At 41.6% G+C, this 27226-nt stretch overlaps 4 protein-coding genes and 1 long non-coding RNA gene across 17 annotated transcripts; 3 read left to right on the top strand and 2 right to left on the bottom strand.

The window, feature by feature from the left end:
- Positions 1-395: 395 nt before the first annotated feature.
- Positions 396-3555, top strand: LOC113591873 (endothelial differentiation-related factor 1 homolog). 2 transcript variants are annotated; one of them, XM_081719466.1, is made up of 5 exons: positions 396-577; positions 984-1035; positions 1948-2132; positions 2372-2465; positions 2684-3555. In XM_081719466.1, the coding sequence occupies exons 1-5, from the start codon at positions 500-502 to the stop codon at positions 2743-2745; spliced, it is 471 nt and encodes a 156-aa protein (XP_081575592.1). In that variant the 5' UTR covers positions 396-499; the 3' UTR covers positions 2746-3555. The 2 variants fall into 2 exon arrangements, with proteins under 2 accessions (XP_081575592.1, XP_026888356.1); XM_027032555.3 differs by having other exon boundaries at positions 407-577; positions 1948-2108.
- Positions 3556-3751: 196 nt separating this feature from the next.
- dqx1 (DEAQ box RNA-dependent ATPase 1) lies at positions 3752-14802 on the bottom strand. Its single transcript, XM_027032552.3, has 12 exons — positions 14512-14802; positions 12780-13142; positions 12014-12207; positions 11494-11881; positions 8360-8656; positions 8029-8128; positions 7458-7616; positions 6963-7154; positions 6649-6774; positions 5941-6131; positions 5664-5854; positions 3752-5219 (listed from the first exon to the last, which is right to left on the bottom strand). Exons 2-12 carry the CDS (start codon positions 13077-13079, stop codon positions 5024-5026), a joined length of 2334 nt encoding a protein of 777 aa, XP_026888353.2. The 5' UTR covers positions 13080-13142; positions 14512-14802; the 3' UTR covers positions 3752-5023.
- Positions 14803-16611: 1809 nt separating this feature from the next.
- On the top strand, positions 16612-18090 carry oxt (oxytocin). The gene is made up of 4 exons (XM_027032565.3): positions 16612-16659; positions 16986-17110; positions 17326-17530; positions 17953-18090. Exons 2-4 carry the CDS (start codon positions 16988-16990, stop codon positions 18081-18083), a joined length of 459 nt encoding a protein of 152 aa, XP_026888366.2. The 5' UTR covers positions 16612-16659; positions 16986-16987; the 3' UTR covers positions 18084-18090.
- An 852-nt stretch (positions 18091-18942) lies between these two features.
- thnsl2 (threonine synthase-like 2) lies at positions 18943-25026 on the bottom strand. Of its 12 annotated transcripts, none has more exons than XM_081719889.1 (9): positions 24935-25025; positions 22457-22704; positions 22075-22269; positions 21402-21554; positions 20881-21117; positions 20532-20680; positions 20328-20435; positions 19585-19739; positions 18943-19362 (listed from the first exon to the last, which is right to left on the bottom strand). In XM_081719889.1, the coding sequence occupies exons 2-9, from the start codon at positions 22677-22679 to the stop codon at positions 19134-19136; spliced, it is 1449 nt and encodes a 482-aa protein (XP_081576015.1). In that variant the 5' UTR covers positions 22680-22704; positions 24935-25025; the 3' UTR covers positions 18943-19133. The 12 variants fall into 12 exon arrangements, with proteins under 12 accessions (XP_081576015.1, XP_081576017.1, XP_026888361.1 ...); XM_081719891.1 differs by having other exon boundaries at positions 20328-20453; positions 24779-25024; XM_027032560.3 differs by having other exon boundaries at positions 20328-20453; positions 22457-22723; positions 24886-25024.
- On the top strand, positions 22583-27226 carry LOC113591879 (uncharacterized). Its single transcript, XR_003412252.3, has 2 exons — positions 22583-22710; positions 26820-27226. It is a non-coding gene; the product is annotated as an uncharacterized LOC113591879 (long non-coding RNA).

Genomic DNA, 27226 nt, shown 5'->3' with positions numbered 1-27226 from the left:
ACAACACATAAGGGTCAAGCTGCAGCAACATACAAGCAGACTTTGTTAATAAAATGAGAGATAAGATGATGGCTAACCCACTTCCACCTATAGGCTGCATATATTAATTATTTAGTCTATGCTTCAACCAAAAGAAAGCCTGCTTCTGGGTGTACACTGACCAGGAGTGGCCAAGTCTGGTCCCGATGGTATACCACCCTGCAGAACTTATTATAAGTCCCTCAGTAACATCTCCATATTAGAACCAGTGGTGCAGAAATAGGGTTGGAACTAAGCTCTAATGGGCGGTACACCTCCAGGACCGGACTTGGGCACCCCTGCTTTAGGGGAAATGGAATCTACTTCGCTTTCTAAGCTGCAATAACGGAAAATAGACACTACGTGGCACTGCGGATATGTTTTATAGAGCCTACATATAATATGATTAGCAAGGCAGCTAGCCATTTCACACTGTAAATAGTAGTTTTGACGGCTGACTCAACAGCAACACTTGGAAACTATGGCAGAAAGCGACTGGGATACAGTGACTGTCTTGAGGAAGAAGGGTCCTTCTTCAGCACAGGCTAAATCAAAGCAGGTCGGCGTCAGTGAATGTAACCAGGGTTTGATATCTTACTTATTTTCAGGGAAAGAACGAGGCCCCCATGTTCTTCACATTGCGTTAGCTCACCGTGTTAGAAACAAAGCACAACTGGCTAGCCAGCTAGCTATAAGCTAGCTAACTTAGTTCTGTTTACAGAGATGACTACCGTTAGCTAGTTAACTATTTACCCTAGCTAGCAAACTAGTATAAATATTTATTTAGCTAGTTAATAAAATGTATTTATCTAGAAATTTGCGACAGTGCCATTTTTAAATGTTATACTTTACGAATTTCGTAATTAGCAAACCTAGGAAATCGAACTCGTGTGTGGTGTTCTGTTTATCAGCGTTTCAGCTGTTACTCTACTGACATCCCTAACTAAATTCAACTTAATTTCCAGGCTGTCATCTCTGCCCAGAGACGTGGAGAAGAGGTGGAAACCTCCAAGAAATGTAAGGTTATTGTAAATAAATTAGTGTAAATATGTTCCATATGGATACATTGATATGGAGAAATTGAATGTGATTAACAACTTTACATCTTAAAACGTTAATTATGATATCAGTGGTAATGTAATGACTTGAACATGTTTTATTTGGACATAACCCTTGATGCAAGTGTATAAGTAGCTAGTTCGTACAACTACAGGGCATGGCGTTTTATCGATCTATTATGAATCTCATCCAAAAGCAGTAGCTGTAAACTTGGAAATTCTTGACCCTTTAGCTTAGTGATCCTTTGATTAGTCAGTATGAAAGATTCTGATAATACATGTTCCCATCTGGTAATATCCATTCATATCATTCCAAATTTTTAAGCTTTTCATGTTGCTGAGGTCATGTTGCAAAGACCTAGCTTTTGAGGGTGGATATGTTTGTTACACGGCCGTGTTTGGAAATGACTGAAAATACGCCTTTTACTGTATACCTGTTTGATTATGAAATGAGAAAGGAAACAAAAGTACAAATGTTCCTATCTGCCAGAAGCACACCTGCTACGGATTTTGATGGATGCTGTATTGATCACCAAAGAAGAAAACATGGCTCTAGGTTATATGAGCTAGGAAATGGGTAATGTAAGACATGCCACATACTGTTCACCCACTTAATAAGTAAAATGTAGGATCACCTAAGTAGAGGCATTTTTATTTGTCTTGAATAAGCGTTCATGTTTCCGTTCCATAAATTTGAGGCTGGTCTTTATCATCAGTTGAAAGTGCCCTGTGTAGATGTAAAGGAGATTCATCTAGAATGAAAATGTCCTTCGCTATAGGGGGTGTGGCACCTCATACTCATGTCACAGACTATCAGACTGTGAGTATGATGCCTGTGGTGGTGGGTTTTTTAAATTTATTTTGGACTCAGGGGCGGCAGGACAGAATAAGCAGCATTTGGTGACTAAGAACACAGCAAAACTGGACAGGGAGACGGAGGAGCTGCACCATGAAAGAGTGCCATTGGAGGTGGGCAAGGTGATCCAGCAAGGCCGACAGAACAAAGGAATGACTCAGAAAGACCTCGCTACTGTAAGTGAGCTTCGTTTAAATCAGGTCAGGAGAAAACTGAGACATGTATATTAACTGAGTGGCTCATGTCAAATTAAATAAATTGATCTTTATTACAGCATATATTAAAAAATGCATCACAAAATGAATTCAGCATATTAGTTAGGGAATGGTGTTTGATATTATATGCACTTTCTGAACAAATCGTTTACATGTGATATCAACTTCAGTTCGTGATCAGGCTCCTTTTGAGAAATAATGAGACTATTGTGTCCATTCACCAGAAAATTAACGAGAAGCCTCAGGTCATTGCTGACTACGAAAGTGGAAAAGCAATACCCAACAACCAGATTATGGGCAAGATAGAGAGAGCCATTGGTAAGGCATCTAGGTCTATGCGATACCCTGTGATTCTATAAGCAGTTTAACATGCAGCAAGCATTGACTGTTTAAGATCATATCCCTGTGATGCACATTATTTTAAAACCAAGAACATATGGATACAGATACACTTCTGAAATATTTTATGTAAACCTTTAAGCCCTTCAGAGACATTAAGACCTCAGCTAATTAGCAAATGGTTCTCTTTTTTAAAGGACTGAAACTGCGTGGTAAAGATATTGGAGAACCACTGGAGGCCAAATCCATGAAGAAATGAGAACAAAGCCTCGAAATCAGCCCCTCCCTGTTTCTCCTTAGTCAGTTGTCCCACACCCTGAGAACAGCCCCTCCCTGTTTCTTACTCCCTGCTCAGGTGTCCTACACCCCAAGGACCTGATTTATGCTTGTCCCACAAAACTTGAGTGTCGAGGCATATCACCTGAATTACATTAATGCAAACAGAAAACAAGTTGCATTTGCTATCACTTGGATGCAGCAATATTGTGTGTATGCAAGTTTCTGAAGCTCCACTGAGTGACATGTATATTAACTGCTGACAGTACCAGTGTAGGATAATGACTGATCACTTAGTAAATACAGAAACATTCTATTTGAAAGATGCTGAACAAGACTAAATTTACTGATGAATATTGTGCACTGCCTCCTGTTGTTTTGGAGTAGAAAGAGGCACCATGTATAATAACTAGCCTGAATACTTCAGGTGGCGTGCTTGCCATTAGAGAACCCAGGCCCTTGGTTGCGCAGAATGCATAAATCAGCCTTACCTGATTAAATAACTAACACTTTTGAACCCTTTGACCATCCCCTGCTCCACTTCCCTTTCCCTGGGCTGATCTCATTTGGGTCTTGCTTTAGGACCTGGTGCTTAACTGCTTTTAGAAGCTGCATTATTAAAATGTCAATCAGAACAGCTATTCAAAATAACAGAATGACACAGTTGCAAGACTTGATTCCTGAGTGCTGTAAGGCCTCTGGTAAGTTATTAGCATTAAACCTGGTTTTCTTTTGGAGGTGGTCATTAACAAATGTAATTTCGAATGATGTAATAAAGTTATGTAAAACAACATGTAATCTGATTTTGGTATTACTCCATTAAAGTGGTGTTATTTTAAGATGTTTTCCTTACTCTGGCAATGAAGAGCAAGTCATCTTGAGGCAGCAGGTTAAAATTGTTCAGTTGCCAGTTCGATGCACAATGTAGGGAGCACTACAAAAAAACAGCAGTTGTCTGCTACTGATTTGAAATTCCTTTGCCACAGAAGGATGTTTTAATATTTATTAAATACCTAAAAATCAAAAGTGGTACAGCTCTTTGCATGAGCAGTTTCAGATATAAAGTGACTTTTTTTCTTTTGAGAGAAATCTCAATGTCATATCAGAGGAAAAACTTCATTACTCCAAATTGCTGATTGAGGTTATGGCTAACATGTAAAAATAAACAAAATTGTATAGGCAATCTATTGATTTTCTTGTGATGAAGACAATTCAGCATGTTATGCAACATGGTATTGCCCTTTGTAGACCAGCCAATGAGACCTATAACAGGAAATACTCCCATGATATGCAAACCTAAATTTTAAGTACACCTTTGCTGAAACATTCATACCTAAGTCGTGAAAAATCAATTTTTTTAAAATCAAATATTTACAAACCCACAATTTGCACACATTTCAATATTAACAAGTAGAGGGATAAATGACAGCAGATCATAAAGTTCACAGTAAAAAAAAAAAAAAAAAGAAAAAACATCCCTAGCCAACAAAACAAGCATTTTGCCATATTAGGGCTTGAGTAAACAGCACCCTGAGAAACCATAGTGACCAATATCTAGCAAAAAGACTCCTTGAAGTTCAGGTTACCCTGATTATCATCTTATCACAACTGGTTTATGTATCAATATGGAGAGGACAAGAAAAGCACTCTGGTTTCAACTATTCACCACCGCTCAAAGAACACGCAATGGAAAGGGAACATACATACACCCTCTGGATCAGAACATCAGATCTTTTTTTGTTGTCGTCCTGCTGGGACCAAGGGGATGTCACCCTCATTAAATGTAGTGCTACAGCTACAGTATCTATACAGTATGTTTTCCATTAGTGAGGATTCTCCCTTTAATTCATGTGTCGCCCCCCCACCCCCCCACCCCCCCACCGGGGACTACAGTGACTTCTTCTGTATATTATTGCTTGATGCATGTACACTTATGTACAGATCGCATTGTTATTCCTGTATAAAAGTTCATCGTCAACTAATTTTTCATTTTTAAAAAGTGGATTTTAGCACTTTCACAGCAAAAGTGAATCCAGGCCAAACCAATTTAGGCTGCTAAACAGCTACCTTACATCTCATACTTCCATACTACCTTACATCTCATACTTCAGAACTTTGTAAAGTTCTTAGATACAGTAAGAGCACTGTGGCCCTCAAACTCTGATTCTACTTGACAGCTGGGTCTGTGCAGCAGAGGGCGGAAATCTAGAACCTGTTTTGCTTGTGCAATGTGAACGAAGGATGCAGCAGGCTGGAGTGTGTCACTGCAGCAAACACATCTCAGTAGTGAACTGGTCACGGTGCTCCCCTGGCCGCTCTGCATGCCTCTTGTCTGCCGTCTCTCCGTTCTCCTGTTCATGTGGCGAGGCAAGACTCTCTCTGATCTCCATCAACAAGTCTTTCCCTTCGCTGGGTGGAAGGTTGCCCAAGTAGTACTGAGGGGCAAATTCAACCAGCCTATATGAGAACACATACAAAAGAGCATGTCACAGGTTGTAGTTTACTTTATAATTCAATATTTTCACATACTGGACCATTTTGACTAATCAGATGATTGAGCCAGTGGTTTTCGATGTAGACCTGGGTGACGTCCAGGCAGTCCCCAATTTCAGCTGTTCCAGCTCCCCTCTGCACCTGAACCTCAGATGATCTTTTTTTTTTTAAGTGTCTTTATTGTCTTTTTGAAACACACGTGCAGAGGGATGCCTGTCTGAGGTGTGTTAGAAGCTGTATCAGATAAAAACCTGCTCTGAGTGAGGGCCCTGAGGACTACATAGGCAAGCTCTGGGCTAAAATGCCAATTTCCAGTCTGCAGTTGGATTTCAAAAGAATCAGCAATGCATACCACACTGCCACAGGCAGACAAGCAACAGCAGGCAACGACCCTGCAGACAGACTCACATGTGCGGGTGGACCTCCGAGGCGGTGCAGATGCAGTTGTCATGGGAGATGGTGAAGTCGTGATAGAGGACCCAGGCGGGAGGGCTGGGCCGAGGCTGGCGGCACATGTATGTGGAGAAGGGATGCATGTGTGCCACATGGCGGTGCGTCAACAGTAAGTAGTTCCCTAAGCCATCTACATCATGGGCGACCTAAAAGAGGACCAGCAACTATCAGGAAGGTTTCGGTGCTAATGGTGACTTGAGTTCAGAACAGTCTGAACATTCCAACAGGCTACCTTTAGGAAGAACCCTGAGATGAGAGCCCGCTTTATATTCAAGATGTTGTCCTGGCAACCAAAGGCAGGAGGTGAAACCGGCAACTCAATTCGCTGCATTACTTCCAGTAGCTCTGCCCTAATCACCACGGCCAACTGAAGCGCAGAGGCATTGAGGAAATTGGTGATGCACCACGCTTCGTCCTCGTTGTCTGTTGCGAGAAATGATGCAAACAACAATTTTCCATTATTTTTATACTTTCTTGTGTTTAGAGGAACTCTGAATTGCTGAAACATCTGCACACATTTATCTCTGCTGTGCTATTGCTTGGAGGTACTGAAGGCAGTCGTAGACATACTGTCACTGTCATAATGTACTGCCCTGCAATAGTTTTCTCTGCACAACACTAGTATCATCTGCATCAACAGCAAACTACATAGTAAGAAAAAACTGATTCGCTGTTAGCCCAATGTTCCCTTATTTTATCTATTTTTAATCAATTGTTTTATTTTCTTTTGTTGTTGTTCTTACATTGATTAAAAACAAAAAGATTTCATTATACCCCTCAAAATGTCTATACCAGTGTGCTAGTGCATGATGCTAATTCTTCATACTTATCAAATTTCACATCACAAAAATCTAAACACTGTAATATGATTATGTATCATTATATCGTTTTATGACATTTTTCCCCATATTGCCCATCCCTAGGTTTTGGTTAAACTCACTCTGTAGGTAGGCATTGTAGACATTGATGAGGGTGAGGTGGTCTCCCTCCGGGTGCATAAACAGCCGTCTGTGAGTTGCGGCTGTCTCCTCTTTGTTTGGTGGAGGCGTTGCAAAGCACGGCGAAGCTGTGAAAAGACCACACCAATTCACTTCCTTTAAATACAGGTCCAACAAACAAGCCTGGAGAATATCCAGACCAAATAGTTGTTACAATTTCAAGCAATACCTACTCCCATTTGTGTAAAAGAATAATTAAGACATGAACTGACCATGGAAGGCTAAATGATTTATACTTTGTGGACATCCTGTTTACCAGTGAGCATTGCAGCTATGGTGAGCAGCTCACTGACGCAGTCAAACTCGCAGGCGGCAATAAGGGCTTTGGCCAGCGGTGGCTCCAGGGGGAGCTCAGACATGATGATGCCCACTTCAGACAGATTGCCATCGTCATCCAGAGCAGCCAGATAGTCCAGGTCCTCCAGAGCCTGCATCAGAGCCTCTGGAGCTACAGACAGACAGAGAGAGAGAGAGAGAGAGATTTGACCACTTGTCTTGTTAGGACTAGAGCCTGACCCAACCTGTGTTCTGTCTAATTGGCTATAATGACTCCTGAAAGCCGACGACACTAGCTGAAATGTTCATTTTTGTCCTCCCTACTGATTTAATTTTTAACATTCATTTAAAGTAATTACTTTGAAGGTAATTTAAAGAGATATTTTAGCCAGTGTGTTTTTTTTTTTAATTACCTATTAAGCAATTAAGCATGTGATTGGGCAGATGACTGCCCAAAACGATGTAGTGTTCCCACCTGGCCGGTCCAGGAACTTGCACTGGCCCATGTCGGCTATGTCCAGCCTCTTGAGGAGGAGGACCAGGTGGCTGAGGTTGGCCTCAGCGACTCCGGGACAGCGAGCTTCAGGCATCCCCTCCTCATACAGGGACTGAGGGTACAGACGAAAACACACTCCTGCAACAGAGAGTGACCTACACTCAAACCTACTGTCAAACCAAACCAGAGATCACTGTACGTTTTCTACCCTCCAAGTGAGTTGAATCGGGTCAAAAAGTAATCAGTAATTATCAGATCCTTTGTTAGTGAAGTCTGATGCTTTGCAAAGACCACTAAAACAAATTCTGTATATTCTGAAGCATTATGTGCTGAATTTCTGAGGTCTACAGAGTTCAGCATACAAATCTTCAGTTTGGCCAGAATGCTCCTCTTCAGTTCAGTTTTATCTGACTAGCACTGTAATGGTGGGCTTCAAAGTGGAGCACTGTTCTGGGCCTGACCCTACTGAGAAGGAAGTTGGCAGAGTGGAAGGAGATAATCATTGCCAGGTTTCGAGAACTTTGTCATGGTACTAACGAGAAGGGCTCACCTGGCAAACTGCTGTTTACTCTCCGAGATCGTGTGTCTGCCTGGTGCTTGCTGATTGGTCGCTGAAGCTGAGAGTCTGCTCGGATTTGCGGGTTGTACACCTGGAATTCCAGAGAGGAACGAGCAAGTTGGGGGGCTTGCATAAGTGTTTCTGAATGTAGACTAGACTGTTTAATACACTGTTTATATAACATTTAATATATATCTTTTTTTTCCATTTGCAAATTAACCTGTTGACTAAACAATTGTTTTAGTAAACATGTTTAGTAAACATGTTTTACATTTGGCTAAAAGAGTTTGTGAACATTGCTTTGCCCTATCGATCAACTCACAGTTTTGAGCTGGAGGCCTGTGTCGATGACGTAGCGGATGCCGGGCAGAGAGAAGGAGGCCTCTCCAAGAGCGTCCGAAAGGATGACCCTCCGTCTCAAACCGGGTCCCTGTTCGCCGTCCAGGCTGCCCTGCTCCTCTTCTCCCGGCTTGGCCTGGCCCTCTGCCGTCTCCATGTCGTACACATGCTGCGCGTCCCCGCCGAGGCCGGCATGGAGTGGCAGCACCTGCAGCACCCCCAGCTGGGGACTCAGGGCCACAGCCTCCTTCTCCAGCAGGGACGCACACTCGCCGATGTCCTAAGAGCAATGCAGAGGTTGGCTGAGGGGCATGAAAATAAGGATGCAGAGTGCAGTACTGGCTTGTTGTAGATATTTTCCACGTGAACAGATAAGTAATCAAATCCAGTATTTTCCTCACATTGTGAACACTGAAGAAGGCTGTGTAACTCTGACATTCAGCAGGCCAACTCTTTTTTATAGCCTAAAATGTACTACATGTATATGCTGACATAGCTAGGTGGGGCAGTTAATTCAATAGCAATGCATATCACAGGCTGCATCCACATTCTCTACTTTAAATTGTGTGACATTTACATTTACAACATTTGGCAGACACTCTTATCCAGAGTGACTTACAAAAGTGCTTTGTTATTTACTCATAGAATACATCCTAGCCAGTAGAATAGGTTAGAGTCCAAGATACCAATGATCTAAAATGATGCTGAAATACAGGGATCAGTGCTGAAGCCTAGAAGTGCAAAATGCATAAGCTCTATCTCAGACAACAATCAGTGCAATAAACAATAAGTACTAGAGTTTCAGTTAGTCAACAGAGGAGCAGTCAACATCAGTGCAATAAACAATACCCTATAATAAGTACTAGAGTTTCAGTTAGTCAACATAGGAGCAGGGTCAGTGGTCATTTAAATATTCCACAAATAGATGGGTCTTCAGCCTGCGTTTGAAGACAGAAAGGGACTCTGCTGTTCAGACAGCAAGTGGAAGTTCATTCCACCATCTAGGATCCAAGACAGAGAATAGTCTCGATGCTTGTCTTCCATGAGAATTGAAGCATGGTGTTTCAAGCTGAGCCATATTTAAGATTTTAAATACTCAAGGTATGGATCAGGCTTTGACCACTGACATCAAGTATGGAGGGGCTGGTCCAAGCATAAAGGTTTTTAATCTGATGTGAGCAGCTACTAGAGGCCAATGAAGGGAGCGCAGCAGTGGAATGACGTGAACTTTGGAAGATTGAAGAGCAGTCATGCTGCTGCACTCTGGACAAGTTGTAGAGGGCTGATGGCTCTTAGTGGAAGACCATCAAGTAGCAAGTTGCAGTAGACTAGTTTTCAAATTACAAGAGACTGCACAAGTACCTGGGCAGCTTCCTGTGAGAGAAAGGGCAGAATCCTTCATGTGTTACAAAGGAGAAATCTGCAAGACCGGGTCAGATTTGAGTTGAGGACAACAACTTAGTTAAGCCCAGGCTATGATTAGGTGGTGATACCAGGGAGTTCATGAAGGAAAGTGTGAGGTCATGGTAAGGGCTGGGAGTTCCTGGGATGTACAGAAGTATGAGACTGTTATAAGACTGTTTCTCAAAACCTTCAGTTCAAAAACAAAATGTCTCTGTGTCATCACTTTCCATGACTTTACAGCCTCCAGAATTATTCCTTTTCTTTACTGAGCAGTTGCAAGTAGTGCCAAAGCAATATGCCATATGCATTGGTTCTGTAGTGATCTCATTGAAAAAGATCCCATTTTGCCCCCATTTTGATACCATTTTGTTTCAACACACTCTGGAACAGTAAAACATTTTCCGCTCAGCAAAATTCAGGCCACTTACTCTGCGATGCCTTAAATCCCTGCTTCATAGACAACTCAGGGCGGAAGTAATACTTAATATGTGCAGGTTGCTAAGAGCAGATGGTTTACTTGTTTTTGTTATCATATCACTGAAAATGAAAAAAAATAGTGTTGTAGAGCCTTAATGGGCTCTCAAAAACACAGTTCACCTATTTGTGACAGCTATCTCTGCTCTTCCATTACTGCACTAGGAGGCAGATAATGTATGTTGTGGGAACAGGTGAGGCTGTGCCAATATTGACAAAGGAGGAGTGGATCTGTGTATTTTGTGTGAGAGACAATTAGAATCAAATGCATTAGATGAATGTTTGTAAGACTGTTCATAAATATACTTCTATCAGATAAAACGTTATGTAGTGTTGTCCTTATTTACTAGATATTAACCTGATAAAAAAGGGTCATATATATACACACCTAAATTGTTGTTTGTACATGTGTTTTACAGTGATGAAGGGATCTGTCACTCGAGACCTGGCAAGATCCAACCAATTCATCCCCTTTGATGGGAGTAAACAATCTTAGTGGTGTCACACACCAGACACCCAATACTCCCCCCTCCCCGAGTCACAAGGCAGATAGAGTTCCACAGTGGTACAGAGAAGGAGAGAGAGAGGGAGAGAGAGGGTGCACGGTAGACGGACGCGGCTGAGATGAACATAGCCTACACGGAGATAAGCAGACGTTGAGAGTAATACGTGCGAAATAACAGTGGATTGGATAAACTAAGAATTCCACTAACATGTCAACCTTTTATTAGGCAGTTAGCCACCACTTCTGAATAAAACCCTCATGAGTACACGTTTAAGCTTCCAAATTTGTATTTTTGGTGGCCCTTTGATGTTCTCCCTGAGGGTATTATGAATACAGTTTCTGGGGTAATTATTAAATTTCCAACGCATTTATTTACCTCTTGTCAAAGATAACAATGGACCTAGAAGTATAAAATGTAATTCAAGATACCGAAACAGAAAACCAAGATAAGCCTGAGGGACAGAGATGAAGGGTCTTATTTTACTCATACTGGCACACAAAAACACTAATCTGAGCGTCACCTAGCATTAAAGGGGCACTCACCTACAACAATTCAGGACCCCGTTTCCCAAAAGCTTCATATTGTTAAGATCATCTTAAACAAGAGAGAGTGTTCAATGTAATACTTGTGCTACCATTTAAGGATGGTCTTTATGTTACGATGCTTTTGGGAAACCCAGCATAGGTCAGCAAAATTACGAAGCAATGGGATTAAACCATCCAGGGTTACATACGTGGACACTGGGGAGGAAGACCAACATGTCTCCCTCCTCTCCCCGCCGGTGGAGGTCTAGCACCATCTGGCACGAGACTGTGGCCAGGTCTCGGCTGGCGGGCGGATCCCGGTACACCGTCTCGACTGCAGGCTTTTGCGGCGGTGGGGGGACAGCTAGGTGCGGCACTCCCTCGCCCAGGAAGGTGGCGATGGTGGGGGCCGCCTGGGGGGCTGCGAGCACCACCACGCGAAGGTCACCGCGTTGCCGGCACACATCCCGCAGAAGGCCCAGGAGCACGTCTGTGGCCACCGTGCGCTCCTGGGCTTCATCCACCACCAGAATGCCGTACTGACGCAGCATCGGGTCTGACATCATCTCCTCCAGAAGCAGCGAGTCAGTCATGAAACTGGCCAGGGAAACATTCAGACACTGAGCTGGAGTAAGTGCACACTGAAAGGGTTTGGGTATGGGATTTCGATGCTGTATATTCACAATCATTTTAAGGCATGGAGCACCACGAAAGATGGGGCTTGCTTACCGCAGTAGAGTGTCTGGGGTGCAGCCATCATCGTGGGGGACTCTGTAGCCCACCTCAAGGCCCAGACTCAGGTCCATCTCATCTGCCACACGGATGGCCAAGCTACAGGCGGCTGCCATGTATGGCTGGGAGCAGCAAACAAGGCCCTGAGAAAACTGCAGGGATAGTGCATACTCCACACACCACTGAGGCACCTACACAAACCACACACAAACACATACACAGCCAAATACCATGGTCAATACACATGAGTGTGAAGCTTTTGTAATGTGCCTTAAAGTTTCTCTAATAATGGTCTAATTAAATGAACAACAAGCACAAACTTACTGAATACATTATAATTATAATTTCAATTTGCATATAGAAACTAGGCTGATGAAACCAAGACAAAGAGAAAGCGTGTTAATATTTAAGAGGTTCTAGATGTGTCCAAGTGTGTGTTAGTATGTGAGAGGGTCTAGATGCGTCCAAGCTTGTGTTAGTACGTGAGAGGGTTTAGAGGTGTCCAAGCGTGTGTTAGTACGTGAGAAGGTCTAGATGTGTGCTAGCGTGTGTTAGTATGTGAGAGGGTCTAGATGTGTGCTAGCGTGTGTTAGTACGTGAGAGGGTCTAGATGTGTCCTAGCGTGTGTTAGTACGTGAGAAGGTCTAGATGTGTGCTAGCGTGTGTTAGTACGTGAGAGGGTCTAGATGTGTGCTAGCGTGTGTTAGTATGTGAGAGGGTCTAGAGGTGTCCTAGCGTGTGTTACAGGGGGATAACGCCTTACTTGGGTGCTCTTGCCAGTGCCACCCTCTCCACTCAGCACCACCATGCTGTGGGTCTCTAGGTGCTCTAGCAGGCTGTACTTCAGGCTGCACACAAGCAGACTCCGCCGCTCCTCCAGCAGCGAGTAGTAACGCGAGGAGAAGGGCAGCCCGTCATACGGGTTCACTTCCAGGTCGGCCAGCTCACCCTCTCCTCCCTCTGCCCCTCCCTCCAGGTCCTCAGACAGCAGCGAGGACACAGAGAGGTTGTCCAAAGGAGGTAGGCTAGGGCTGGCCTTTCTGACTGCTGGGGACCACGACATGGCAGCAGAGAAGCAGAGAGGGCCAAAGACTGATACCTGAGGAGCTCAGGAAGTCACAATTACCTGTGGAGTGACAGAGATTTCTAAGATTCAAAAGCATACAAGAAAATTAGGCATTTCATGTAGAAAAAGGCCTTGTTACTGTGTAATATATTAGTAGTAATGTCTTCCATCAGGAAGCAGTTTTAAAAAGTCCTGATGTATGAGGACACTGGGTTTATTTTCATCTAACTTTTTAAAATGCTGACCTCATATGAGCTCACAGCATTTCAAGAGGTTAATTAGGAGCACAAGAATGAGCAGGGACAGTCTGGCTATGACAGTCTGATTAAAACAACTGTTTTTAATCACTGAGAAGTTTGGCAACTCTAGTAAGCTAGCAATTCTCTATGGCTGTGACACTCTACACATTTTAGGTATGTCAACATATGCCCTCTGGCCATTTGCACAAACGTTCCTCAGCTGATGTCCACACTGTGTTTGGCATAGGTTTTTTATAACACATACAGCTACAAATACAGCTGGCACACACAAGATCTGGATGAGCTATAAGAACATATGCAAAGATGACATCCATGCAAACTTCCTTGGCATAGCTTTCACTATGAAACACTCTCCATCTGTGTGCGTTTTTGTTTGTTTTTTTATTAAATGCTATGCTAGGGTGTAGTCAAACATAACTATTTATAAAACTAATTTGTACTATTAAAACAACATGTCACAAATTTAGATAAGAAAAACAGACTTCATATATTCAGAATTGGGTATAACTGGGGTAAATTCATAAGAACAGTTTTTGTTTTGTGTGTATCTGTAATTAACTGGCGTTCAGTTTAATTCCAACAGGACTTAAAAAAAAACAAAAAAAACAATTTAACGGTGGAAATGACTACCTGCAATCCTGTAGTGACACCAAAATGTTAATTTGACGACACAAAAAACTGTAGACTCAGGGGAGGTGCGGCTAAATGTAATGGCTAAAATGAGAGCATGTAGTACAAAGGATGAGCTGCAATGAGAGCATGTAGTACAAAGGATGAACTGCTACCACAGTTTAACAAAGCAGAGATAGTTCACTAAATGTCGTGAAACTAGTGTACACAATACTCACAACAGATTTACAGAATCTAAAATAAATAGCTACGATATGAACAGTAACCTGTGTCAGCAAAGGGCAACGGAATTAGCTAAAATGTACAAAGAGATTTGACAGAAAAAGTCAAAAATAGCCCTCTGGAACCTTTTCGTGGTGAAAAACAAGCCTGTCGAAGAAATGTGAATGTTGACCTAAGCAACAGCCGACGTGTCAACTGTCAAGTGTTGCAGAAGCAGAACGAACCGCTATGTTAAAGAATACAAGCCCGCATTTACACATTAGGACAGCACTAAAGCACGACAAAACAAATACACACAAAAAATAATGTTACTTTACCTTAAACACATGTCTCCAAAGGGCAACATTCAAACCCTTCGACTAGCACGCCTGGGCGAATATGTTACCGATGTTAATGCGCGGTCATATCGCTGTAACACTGGACTTTACGTCAACTACTGAAACGCAGGCTACCGCGTTGCCAACTACAGCATGCTATAATCCCATTAACAAAATATGAAATGGTATTATCTAAAGCTTAACTGTCCAGTTCTCAACAATTTCTGACTGTTGACGTTGGTCATCGGCCATTGAGTCCTAGCGAAACTCCGCCATCTTTGCTTTGCTCACCGTCTGCAGGTGGAGGTGGAGTCGAAGCACGAGGGAGGAGCTGGAACGATCGGACGGTATTTAAAAATCAAACCAAGTGCAGGTTACTAAGGACGAAAGGCTGTGCATGTTGATTTCAATATAAATACGCCAATATTCGTAAAATGAAGAATATACAACTTAAATGTTTGTATTTCCATTATTATTAGTAGTATTATTATTATTAGTAGTAGTAGTAATTTTAGATTTTATTTTAGGGTAATAATATCATTGTTTTATTAATTGTTTATGCCATTTATTATTTTATGATATGGTCCCATGGTTTCTTATTAACCCGCTTTTATGTTAAATACTAATTTTGCTAAAACACTTTGAGCTGCACTTTAATGGACACAATTTTAATATGTGTCTGAAAAAAAGAAAGAAAAAAAACAGCCTACATCACCTCACTTTGTTGTTAAGGTCAGGAGTTTGACATTGAAAAAAAAAATGTTAATAGCAATCATTTCATTTTGGCCTGGAGCAGGGGTTTTCTAATTAATTTAATTCTCCAGACACGTTCACTATTACAGCTTAATTAGAGATAAATGATTGAAAAGCAGAGGCGATGTGGCGGGTATGATAGTCACTGTTAGCAAGTGACCTCAATGACAATCTGCTTTTACATTTATTATACAATCTAAATTCTTCCCCTGCTATAATTAATTAATATTCTAGTTACTCATTTTAGTTAGACATTTAAGTACCCATGTAACCTGGACCAGAGACATGCAGGATACACTGTGTGATCCATCCAGTTAACAATGGAAAACCATAACTAACATAGCTAACGTACACTGCGACAAACAATCACCACCCAGTTTATTAGAAACATACATTACATAGAAACACCAGGTAAGTATGCAGTTGCAAGCTATAACCTTGGAATCTATAATATGACCATAATCTGTTACTATGATATTTATGATCACAATCAACCCTGCAGTAACAGTGACTAACATTTAAAAAAGATTACAGGATTTGGCCTATGTGTTTATCTAGAGCAACTTACACATATTTATCAGTATGATAGCACATGTCCTCCCTGGGCAACAAACTCATGCTCTTGGTTGATCACAACTTTACCTGCGCTATCAGGTGTGCTATAGGTCTATCAATTAATCCTATCCATCCTGTGGTCAATGGTCCTGTGGTCACAAACAAACCAGTAATGAGCAAAACCAAGGTGGCTGACAAATTGCATGGCTACATATGTTCTGTAGATAGTCATAAAATGTCCCTCTAAAATTAAAAAGTGACTAGTGAGTGGATTTTCTAATAATGTGGACGGTAAGTGTATAGCTAACATACATAACATATCTCCAAATATCATTGCTGACATTAGCACAAGGCAGAAGAGTGTCTTCTAGAAATGCTGAGTTTGTTCACACTTTCACACTTTTTGTCCAGTTTCATTCTAACAGCTAACAGATCCTTATGCAAGTTGGGTTTTTTTTGTTTTTTTTTTGCTGTATTTGCTTGCAGAGTTTTTGTAGCATTATCTGTGTTAAAAAAAAAAGTGTTTAGGCCAGAAATATCAGATCTTAACTTCATCTGCCTGATATTGTGCCTTGATCTTATGTATGATCACAAGCTGTATATTAATGACTCACATCCTCGTGCCTAGAACACACAGTGACCAGTCTTCTGCCCCAATCAGTTCACACAATTAATATGAGTCCAATTAAGGCTTTTTTGATTGAACTTAACAGGCAATGATGTGGTCAAGTCACGCTTTAAAGGAAACGTAGGGGTATAAAAAGGGACTTCTCATAGCTTGCAAATGAATATTATATACTACTGAACTGCTGTGTCATTTCCTATCATTGATCTTTCAAAGTAAGTATGGTATTTTGATGGGGTTTTGTTTTTGTTTTTTGTTTGTTTGTTTTTTTGGATTCAGGATATTTATTAGAATTATTTGGGCAGTCAGTACTGATGGTATAATTTAATGGTTTGATGGTATAATTTAATCCAGTACTTGGCTTTACTGTTTCTGGGAAACCACTATGTTGTAATTAATTATCAAATTACCACAGTGAATGGCTTAATTTCTACATTTACAGACTTTGTGGATTGCTGGCTAAGTTTTATCAGTGGATATTTTCATTTTTTCTGGTATCCTTTATGCTTCACTTCTACATTTCCCTCTGCCTTTCCCACAGAAATGTCTGGAACCCTGTTTACAGCCTTCTGCCTGCTGTGTCTACTGTCTGTTTGCACTGCTTGCTACATCTCCAACTGCCCCATCGGTGGAAAAAGAGCATTACAGGATGTTCCCTCTCGACAGGTTTTTACGTGATATTTTCCAGTATTTCCATACCATAACATCAGAAACAAAAACTTTAACGCAAAATGAAATAAACTCTGTACTGAGACTTGAATAGCTGTATCTAAATCACTAATGCATGGTAGGTTCAATAAAATAGAGGGTGAAAACAGCCAGCATTTGGGTTGACTGACATTATGTTTCGCGTACAAAGCTTTACGCTCATCTGTCCTTAGTGTATGGCGTGTGGTCCTGGAGACAAGGGCCGCTGCTTCGGCCCCAGCGTCTGCTGTGGGGAGGGAATAGGTTGTCTGCTGGGGAGTCCAGAGGCTATGCATTGCCTGGAAGAGGAGAACGTACCCTCTCCGTGTGAGGTTGGAGGGCGTCCTTGCGGCCCTGGCGTGGGTCGCTGCGCCGCCCCGGGAGTGTGCTGCCACTCAGGTCAGTTGCTGTTTTGTCTGTCCTCATGTAACTGGTATTATTTTCCTTGTTGATCACTAATATGTACAGTTTCAGCATCTGTACCTAGTTTATGCCAAAAAGTATGGTTAAATGTTATGTTTATATTAAAAACATTCATAAAACTCAGTACACTTTGGTAAAATATTTATGTGGCTAAAATATATTTGTATTACATGAAATACTCGATTGGTAGTGATTTTGGTTAATTGAATGTCTTTTCATTTCTATAATAACACAAACACGCCAGGATTTAAGCTCAGAGTTTTTATTTAACAAATGTTTTAGAGATTTGAGTTTGCTATTTAATATGAGCATCTTCACGAAACTTTGGACCATGACAAGAACCATTAATATTTGCATCTGATCTCATGATACGTCTGACATGCTGTTCTGTTCAATAGAGGGCTGCAGCATTGATCAGTCTTGTGTGGATGGAGAAAGTGACATCAGTCAACCAGCCACTAGCAAGGACCTCCTACTGAAACTTCTTCATTGGACGAATTACGCCCAGCCCTACAGGCTCTACCAATGAGATTTTAGTTGACATAATCTTTGTAGCGCAAACACCAGCCATGATGATTCTGAAAGACCATAGTCGAACTTTGTAAACAGATTTTGTAAATTTAAAAAATTGTAGATGCAAATCTAAAACGTGATCATAAAAGATGAACATAGTATTGCCTTTTGCTGACAGTATTGACCATAATTTTCTGCAACAATTAAAGTCAGAGACTTTCTGTTTTTGCATGCTTTACACTATATCAGATGATTCACTCAGTGTCTACAAATCAATAACATTGCATTTAAAATGTGAGTAACACATGACTATTGTGACATTGGCAAATCAAAAACCACATATGGAATATAGTCAGGCCCCACAGGTCAATATCACCCTTTACAGAGGAGAGGGTTAGGCTGCAATAGTGTCACAACTGATACCACAAGTAAAAATACCTCGTTTGGACAATGTTTAAAGGAAAACTGGGTAATAGTTAACTAAGAACACACATCTGCACTAAAAAACATAAAGCAATTTGCAGAGATGCTACTTTGCTCAAGCCATGGTGAACAGCCTTTTACAGTAAAAGGACAAGTGCTCACTGAGTGCCTGAGTCACTCAGTAGCATGGTGGCAAGCTCAACAAACAGGATCACAGTTACAGCAGTAGATTCATGTAGACAACATTCAGTGACCCTGCCTGAATCAAAGTCCAAAAGGTCAAATCCACAAGAGAACAAGCCACAAAGAGGCTTAGCAATAGAGATAGCCTGGGAGCATGCAAACACACACACACAGGCACACTCAGCGAGGTGCTGAAAATAGATTATGTATTGCAATTGGGAAATGTCCAGACAAAGAAGACAAGAGTGGGGAAAAAAACAGGATTCAGATAAAAGAAACCTGATTATGCAAAATATTTAATCAATATCTTTAATCAAAGATAATATAAAACAAAACCAGACAACAAGTCACTCAATGTTACTGACTTAACACTTACAACACATTTCCTCCATTTGTTCACATGATATTGTAAAGGTTTTCAGGGCAGCTGTAGAAACCTGCTGTGTTGGGACTTTAACGCTCAGCTTGCCTTGGCTAAGGAGTAGAAGAGTTCGCCGCGCTGTCTGGCAGAGCGCACAGCTTCCATGTGCTCTCTCAGAGTTGCCTCCCAGTTATCCCCCTGCTCCAGATCTTTAAAGCGGGTCTCCTTCGTCTCCAAGGCCCTCACCGCTTCGGGGAGGTCGAGGGTCAGGCCAGCCTTCAGAACCGCTCCCGCAAACTTGGCTGGGGAGGCCGTTGCCAGACAACACCTGGACACGGACCAGGAACAGTTTTAAACAGATGGCTTGGGATGCAAATGGAGTCACACTTGTTTCACTTGTATCTGCCACTGGTGTGACGCACTTGCATGAGAAATTGATACTGGCAAACAGACAGGGGGTGGTTTGTGTGTGTGTGCGTGTGCGCGCGCATGTGTGTGTGTGTGTGTGTGTGTGTGTGTGCGTGTGTGCGCGCGCGTCTGTTTGTCTGACCTATTTTCCCCAGGGCGGATAGGGCAGTGGTAGTGATGCCAAACCCCAACAGCTGTATGAGGACACACAAGATACTGATTCTCCTCCCAGCATTTCACCATGATCTCAATTATACCCTCATCAGATACAGAGCCTGAAGACAGTGCTGAGGATATCTACACAGACAGAGAGAGGGATAGATACGGGAACGTGGTTATATTTGTTAACAGTGTCTTCTTCTGAGAGACTTTCAAAACCCTTAACTGAAAAAAGGATGCATATGTCATGACTGGCCACTCCCTAGTGTCTTGGTTGTCATGATTTCCCTGTCTCATGTATTTGTTTTGCATCCGTGTTTCGTTTTCTCCGCCCATCATTTGTAGCGCCTGTGTCTTGTTAATTCTCATTACTACATGTACTTAAACCCTGTCCTGCTCCCTGTTTGCTTGGCTGGTCATTATGTTAATCATAGCCACTGTGTGTTATTCCAAGCCTTGTGTTTCTCTTCCTTTTTGTCATCACCTGTTAGTTATTTGTTCTTATCGTTGCTCGTGTCTTTGTTATAGCGTGCGTCCTCTTTTGTCATAGTGTGTTTTGTTCTGGTTTTGTCTATCATGTATTCCCATATGCTTTGTATTGGTTCTATGACCCTTGACTACTCTGAGGATTACGATTCTGGATTTGCCGATAATAAATCTCGCTCTTCTCTGCATATGCGTCTGCATCCTAACCGCTCAACATTATAACAGTATAACAGCACTGACCTCTTTGTGGAGTCTCTCAGGGAGAGAAAGTCTGTGGATCATCTGAAATTGTTCCATCATCTTCTTCACCAGTGCTCCATCTTTCCCCGATAACATCCAGAATATACGCTCCATGTTATAAGGATCCTAAACAGATGTCAGACTATTAGCATGCAGGCATTACGTAAACTGGATAAGCTACATTGACCACAGAGCTCAGAACACCTGGATGTCAATGGCTGGAGCCAAAGTTTGCTTGACGCTGTCTGCCATGGAGAAGTCTCCGCTCTGAACTGTGCGGTGCATTATGTCATTACAATTCACCATGGCGACAACTCGCAGAGGAACCCCCATCTGTTTCACAATGCATCCAGCTACAGCAAAGGGGGAACCCCACAATGCACACGCATGCACACACACACACACACATACAAACACACACACACACACATAAAAATGCAAAATGTGATACATACACCTTAATAATAACAATCAAAACCAAGCGTTACAAACCAAACCAAAATCCATTATCATCATCATCCAAAAGCCATTTGTGTGAAATACAGCCCAGTACCTGTTATACTGCCAGCCCCGCCTGTGGGCACCACCACCTCCAGCTCCGCTAGTTCATCTCCTTCAGTCTCCTGCACTCCACTCAGCTGCATGTAGGCATACAGGAAGGTGACCAGTTGCACCAGAATCCGTGACCAGTTCACCGAGTTCAGGCTCATCAGTCCATGGCACTTCACCAGCTCCTGATCCGCAAACAGCTTTCTCATGACCACATCGATATCGTCTGAACTTCCATCCGCTTTAATTATGGTTAATCGAGATGGGACAAGGGCGCAGGGTTAGCTGAACCAAACTGGGGTTAACATCTGTCTGAGTGAGCTCTCCAAACGCATGCAACAACGGCAGCTGTAATATGGCAGATACGTTTCATTAATAAATAATGTAATTACACAATATATGTATATTACACAATATATGTAATAAACCTTAACACTGTATACGCATTTTGGTTCCACTTAGCAATAATAAGGTAGCATCATTTTTTTTTCTTATTTGCCTTTCTGATGAGTCTTTGCTACTTGCCTGCAAACACATGGACATTGTCCTCCAGGTGGGTGGTCATCTGTCTCTCCTGCACCATGGTGATGCGTCCACGAGGGAAGACCACCACCACGTCCACTCTGCTCAGGCCTGACGTGCTGCTGATGGCTGAGCTTCCTGTGTCCCCGGACGTTCCTGTGTGCAGGTGGTGCAGAGACACAGGGTTACGCCTGCAGCCTCGTTTAAAAAGCCAGCCGGATTCGTTCTAGATACAAATCAGCCACATTACGACCGTCTGTTGGATACTCAGAAACCTGCTAGCACACAGTAGGTGGGAATGAAGTGTGGCTTGTTTGTCTGGTGGTGCAGCTTTCTAGTGACTATAGTTTCTCAGTCAAGTAGTGACTCAGCCATGGACAGGGCCAAAGCCTGTAGACCAGAGAAGCGCTTCTCAACCTAGCACTCAGGGTTCTCCATGCTGTCCGCTAGGCTCCCTCCCATCTCCAAACACACCTGAACCAAGCCAATAAGAAAAAGGCATAACACCTGCTACAGGTGTGAGCTGGGTGAAAGCAAATGTTGACCGGCAGGTGGGCCCTGAGGACTGGGATGAGAAACTGGCCTGGATCACCTATTTGGAGCATGAGTCTAACTCTTAGGAGTCACCAAGATGTGTTTTTAAACTGATCTCTGAAGTAGCATGGGATTCGCTTACCCACAAGAATGGTAGCACGCCTGTCCTCCTTGTGCAGAAAATACTCCAGAAAGTGGGCAGTGCACATCATGCTCAGATCTTTAAAAGCCAGTGTCTCTCCATGGAACAGCTCCAGGACAGACAAAGAGTTCTTTAGCCTGACCATCCTCACGGCATCTGGAACTGAGAACTTGGAAAGGGCACTTGAAATGAGAGCTGAAATTAGAAGAGGTGGAAAAAATGGAGAGATGTAGAGAGAATCAATCTGAATTCCAGGTTTGATAAAGACAGCTCAAACAGATTTCACGGTATCGGGCATCTACACTGGATATTTCAGAAAAATAAAGAGGCACTGCATGAATGGCAAAATTTTAAAACAACAAAGGAGGAGCATCTGTGTTACCTTCCAAATCATGTTTAGGGATCAGATCCTCAGGGATGAAGAGAGAACACACTTCAGTCACCAGCTGCTGGTAGGATAAAGAGCTCCAGGAGCGGAGAGTGGCAGGGGACACGATGGGAATCGTCTCAGGCATGAACATGCCCCCATCTGGGGCATAGCCTGAGAAGAGCACATCTCGAAACCCCCAGCCGTGGACCCCTCCACGCGTGCTGCAGTAGCGCATCTCGCCTCTATCGGCAGAGTCTGTTCTGAAGGTAGGAAAGGAAGCTGGGCAATTCACACGTAATCACTGGTCAAAGGTATGCAATGAAATAATGTAATAGATGTAAAAGAATAATGTAAAAGAAATGGAGAGACATTTGAAAACGGTTGTAAAATGATGTTAGTACTATGCAACTTTACTGGTTTCAATGAAGCTCTAAAAAATAAGATAGGCTAATTGAAAAAGATAAATATTAGAAAACTCCAAATTTTACATTCCGCTAAAAACTTAAAAGGTGAAGATTTTTCTAATAAGCCAATGATCCCATTTAGCACATAAGGAACAGTGGGCTTTAATAATATATTTATAAAGGGATAGAAAAAAGTGAAAATTAGCAAGATATTTATTTGACACCCATTATTGATCGTTGGAACAGTTTATGTCAATAGAACATAATAACAAATACACTAACTAGAAAAAAAGCATATTTGTATGGTAAAAAGCATATTTGTATAATACTATTAGTACCCAGAAGTTTGATAAAAATAGCCCTGTGACTTACAGCACCTAATTCAGTAGAGCGAGACCTCTCAGGGCGCCGGGGGGATATTAAACTAGGGAAACGCATTGCAGTGTAATACCAGCTCAAAGGGCAAAGTTACTATGTGCAGATAGCAGCTATTTTTGATACAAAGCTCTTAAAGGGACTGAGGTAGGGAAAAAAACGATTATTGGTCTTTGTTCCCTTGTAAATGTTTCGCTACATTTACTCTGTTTAAAAAAAAATGGCCTGCATACTTTTAACCGTTATCCTACAGTGCCACTGCAGAGCCAACAGGTAAAAATGTGTTTTCTCTCAGTCTGCATGGAATCCAACACAGATCCCTAGTAGCCGATGACAATAGAAACAGGAAGAGAGGACATGTCGGGTACAAATATCAGTGTGCAATCTGTGAACCAATATATCACACCAAACAAGATTTATGCCTGAAGAAATAAGATTATTGTAAATATTCAGAAGAGTTATTCAGATATATTCAGTGAAGATATTAATGAGACAATCTAGTGACTAATATTACTCCTTCTCTGGCCTATTGGTAAATAAGTGTAGATCTAACATTTTGAATGTCACAGTTTTCCAGATGAACACAAGATATTCTTTTTTCATTGTTATGCCAACAGGCTACAGTCGGGTCAAATCAAGCCAAATTTATTTATATAGCACTTTTTACAACAGATGTTGTCACAAAGCAACTTTACAAATGCCCAAGTCCAAGCCCAAATATAGGAGAACTATTTTTGCAAAAAGTTTACATTTTAAATTAAATGTAAATAAGAAATTTGGCCCATTAGTTACAGATTCACTGTTTCAGTTTTGCTGAATCAAGAATTGTGAAAAATAGTAATAAATGGGTTTTACATGAAAATATAAACCATCTATTAGTTAGAAAATCTACTACAGTTCTATTATATAGTTACAGATAGACATCTATTAGAGCTACATAAAATCCTGCTATGCTGTGTTACAAGAACTATAATAATGTACTGTAATACTTCTGTAATAATGTTAGAAGTAATGCCGAAGACTGGGATCTTTTGGATCCCGTATTGAGAAAGCAGTTTTAGCCCTCCTTGGTGAAATGACCAGCTGTCGGCTACGTGACCAGATGTAAGCTACATGAAGCTCTTGGGAATTTTATGAGGCTAAAGCTGAAAGGTATATATGCTGAATTTATTTAGCATTTTTTGAAACATAGTAAATGTAGAAGAACATTTGCGAGAAAACCCAAAACATGAATCATTTTTCCCTATGCCTTGTCCCTTTAAGGGCTCTGTACCATAGTAAAGAGCTCCATACTCTGGTGAGAATGAAAACATCATCTAGAATGTAGTTAGCACATTTTAAAAAGTTACTGGAAGGTGCAGTGGTATCGGCTGTGTTCCCCAACAGTATTTTTCTGTTGTAGACGACATGCGCTCCAAAAATCCGAGTTTTGTAGTATATAAACTCGTTTTTCTAACTTTAGTCTAGTTTATACCATTTTGGGTTATCAGCTGTCTTGTTTTTCCACAGTGATAAAAAGAATGACCTGACATACGCCAATCATTGTAAAACGAACCTTCGGAATAATTAATTCCTCATTCACTAGGCTCATGAGTTACATCGGAGAAAACACTGTTCCCATGTTTCATAGAAATTAGCTGAGGAGTTTGAAACAATCGATACCGTTAAGGAGGCACGAACTGTTAATCCATAATGTTAAGCAGGCACGAACCGTCCATCCAGCCTTTTTCGGGGCAACTGGTAACAGACACAATGTTCCTGACAGCCCGGGTTTGCCCCGATAGTGGAGCTGACAGACAAAAAACGACACATGACTGCATTGCATGAACTCCACCTTAAGATGGCGGAGGCTTGAACAGTCTCAAGTGAATATAAATAATAATAATAATTTGAGGGGATTTATCCATGGGACAGATGGAGCTGTGAACAGTTAGAGTTCATGCAGGATGCCCCTTCCCAGTTTGCCACTGACTGGATGAAAAGATTACAGGCAGTTCACATCAAGCACACTTGCTTTAGTTACATATATCACATGTAGACTGGGAGAAAAACGGATTGTGGGTCCCTTGCCCAGAAGTTACTATTGGTGTCGTAGACGTCCTCAGAGTAAGTCAAGGTGAGAAATGTGGTGCAAACAAACACCGTGGCGTGTTCTGGGGACGCTGGAAAGACAAGCATTGGACTGCAGACATGCTGGTTAGACTTTTCTCACAGTCTACCATATCCGCACCAGGGCAGTATAGTTACAACACAGGACAGCTGTGTCAGCTTGTGTAAAACTACTTTTCGAGCAGGCTTTTGTTGCATGCTCTACACTGGATGTAGTTGGTAACACTAAGAAACAGGCTTGCACTTCCCGACACTTCATCAATCATGATTTATTTTTGTTGCTCCCTGAATGACAAAAGTAGCCTATTAATCCTAACTACACTTAGCAGTTTAACCGTGACGGTATTTGTCTCTAGCAGTAAATGACTTGATCTTGTTTAGCCTATGCCTTTAATACCCAACAAGCAAGTGTGGCTTTGTTTTCTAATATTCGCGCTTTTTGATTACGTAGGCTAATTTGATTACGTAAGCTACCGGGTTTTCATGGTATAATGGCATTTTTATGATGGGACAAAGAATTATCGGCAAAAACGACTTCATGTTATAAGCAAATTCTGTGGCCTCTAACTCAAAAAAGAGATTAAATTTTTTGATAATTTATTGTAACACCATGAAAGGTAGCGACGAGCCCTTTTGGTCAGCTAGTACATTTAAAATCTAGACAGCCTGTGCATATATGTGGGTGTGCTTTCTATGCCTTCTTGTTAGGAATAAGGTAACAACTAGCAAAGAAAACGGCTCTCAGCAGACATTAGTGTTTTCTGCAACTTCCTTGCTGCCTTGCAGCTTGTTTTCTTAGAAACAAACATTTGACAGTGGGGTATCACTTTTTCCAATATGGGTTACCTCATAAAAAGTCTGGAGTTTAAAAGTACCTTGTTAATGGCTATTAATTAACAGTTTAAATGTGTAAAAAGGGTAACTGACCTGTTGCTTGCCATATGGGCTAGTTAGCTCACGTTCATATATACTACTAACCTGACATCTTGCTGGTTACTTACCTTAGTTTGCCTACTCCATCAGTCACCATTACGTGGGGTCAGATATTTGTTAGCTAATAAGTTACTTCCTTTTCCCCCCAACACATTCTACAGATTGACACATTCCGGCTGCCCTTTGTTTACTTAATTATTTTTTACATTGTTTATGACCTAATTATTAACTATTAATAAAATCAGTCTAAAACTTTCATAAACCTTTTATGTTCAAAGCAATAAGCTTTAACCTTTGGAACTAATGGTTTTGGGATATGCATACCCAGTTGCTTGCCTGTTGAAATTTGCCTGTAAAGGTGTGCTGACATTCTGATTGCTTACTTGCCTTTCATGTCTTTCATGAGTGTTTGTCTGCATAGTGTTAGTCTGCCATTCACATGTATAACTGTCTGCCTGCTGATCCTCAAGCCTGCCTGCTTACATGTTAGATTTCCGTGTGTCCACCAAACCGTAAAAATGATTTATGCTTTTGCCTTAATCTCGCCTTTTCAGAACAAAGTATTCCAAGAGAGTCCTAAGAAAACTTGGACCAGGACAAATAGAGAAACTGAAGGGTCTTTCTGGCAAGAAGATGTAAGGCCTTTGCACTACAACGTTAATATCTCATGTATCTCCACTCGGGTTGTGGATTCTGTGGCACAGTGTTCCATATGCTTTAGTTTTAATTTCTCTTTCATGTCTTAATTCCCCACCCTTGATTAAACTTTATTTTCTTATTTCTGTTTAGTCATCCTGTGTATTTCTGTTCTTTTGTGATCTCATTTTGTTTGTACCTAGTTTGGTTTCTATTTGTCCTGGACTATGCATTCCAGACTTGCTTCTGTCTCCCAACTGTATGACTACAGACTCTCACATATAATGACAATAGATTCACTCTCAGTAAACACTGTTTGACTTCA

Source organism: Electrophorus electricus, chromosome 8 (assembly GCF_041902795.1).
Source record: "Electrophorus electricus isolate QZ-2024a chromosome 8, ASM4190279v1, whole genome shotgun sequence".
Classification (NCBI taxonomy): Eukaryota; Metazoa; Chordata; class Actinopteri; order Gymnotiformes; family Gymnotidae; genus Electrophorus; species Electrophorus electricus.
Note: the sequence above shows the minus strand (reverse complement) of the source record. Positions and strands in the feature narration are given on the sequence as shown.

Bases quoted from the DNA above. Each gene is read 5' to 3' on its own strand.
- dqx1 (XM_027032552.3), bottom strand. From the start codon at position 13,079: ATGTCGTGGTCCCCAGCAGTCAGAAAGGCCAGCCCTAGCCTACCTCCT. The intron at 11,882-12,013 runs GTAAGCAAGCCC...TTCCCTGGCCAG, and splicing joins ACCCCAGACACTCTACTGCG to TTTCATGACTGACTCGCTGC. The intron at 6,132-6,648 runs GTGAGTTTAACC...TTCTCGCAACAG, and splicing joins CTACAATGCCTACCTACAGA to ACAACGAGGACGAAGCGTGG.
- thnsl2 (XM_081719890.1), bottom strand. The intron at 22,270-22,456 runs GTAACACAGATG...TTCTAATTTCAG, and splicing joins CCCTAAACATGATTTGGAAG to CTCTCATTTCAAGTGCCCTT. The intron at 21,555-22,074 runs GTAAGCGAATCC...ACCTGCACACAG, and splicing joins GCGTGCTACCATTCTTGTGG to GAACGTCCGGGGACACAGGA.
- LOC113591873 (XM_081719466.1), top strand. From the start codon at position 500: ATGGCAGAAAGCGACTGGGATACAGTGACTGTCTTGAGGAAGAAGGGT. The intron at 1,036-1,947 runs GTAAGGTTATTG...TTTTGGACTCAG, and splicing joins GGTGGAAACCTCCAAGAAAT to GGGCGGCAGGACAGAATAAG. The intron at 2,133-2,371 runs GTCAGGAGAAAA...TCCATTCACCAG, and splicing joins GTGAGCTTCGTTTAAATCAG to AAAATTAACGAGAAGCCTCA.
- oxt (XM_027032565.3), top strand. From the start codon at position 16,988: ATGTCTGGAACCCTGTTTACAGCCTTCTGCCTGCTGTGTCTACTGTCT. The intron at 17,111-17,325 runs GTTTTTACGTGA...ATCTGTCCTTAG, and splicing joins AGGATGTTCCCTCTCGACAG to TGTATGGCGTGTGGTCCTGG. The intron at 17,531-17,952 runs GTCAGTTGCTGT...TCTGTTCAATAG, and splicing joins GGGAGTGTGCTGCCACTCAG to AGGGCTGCAGCATTGATCAG.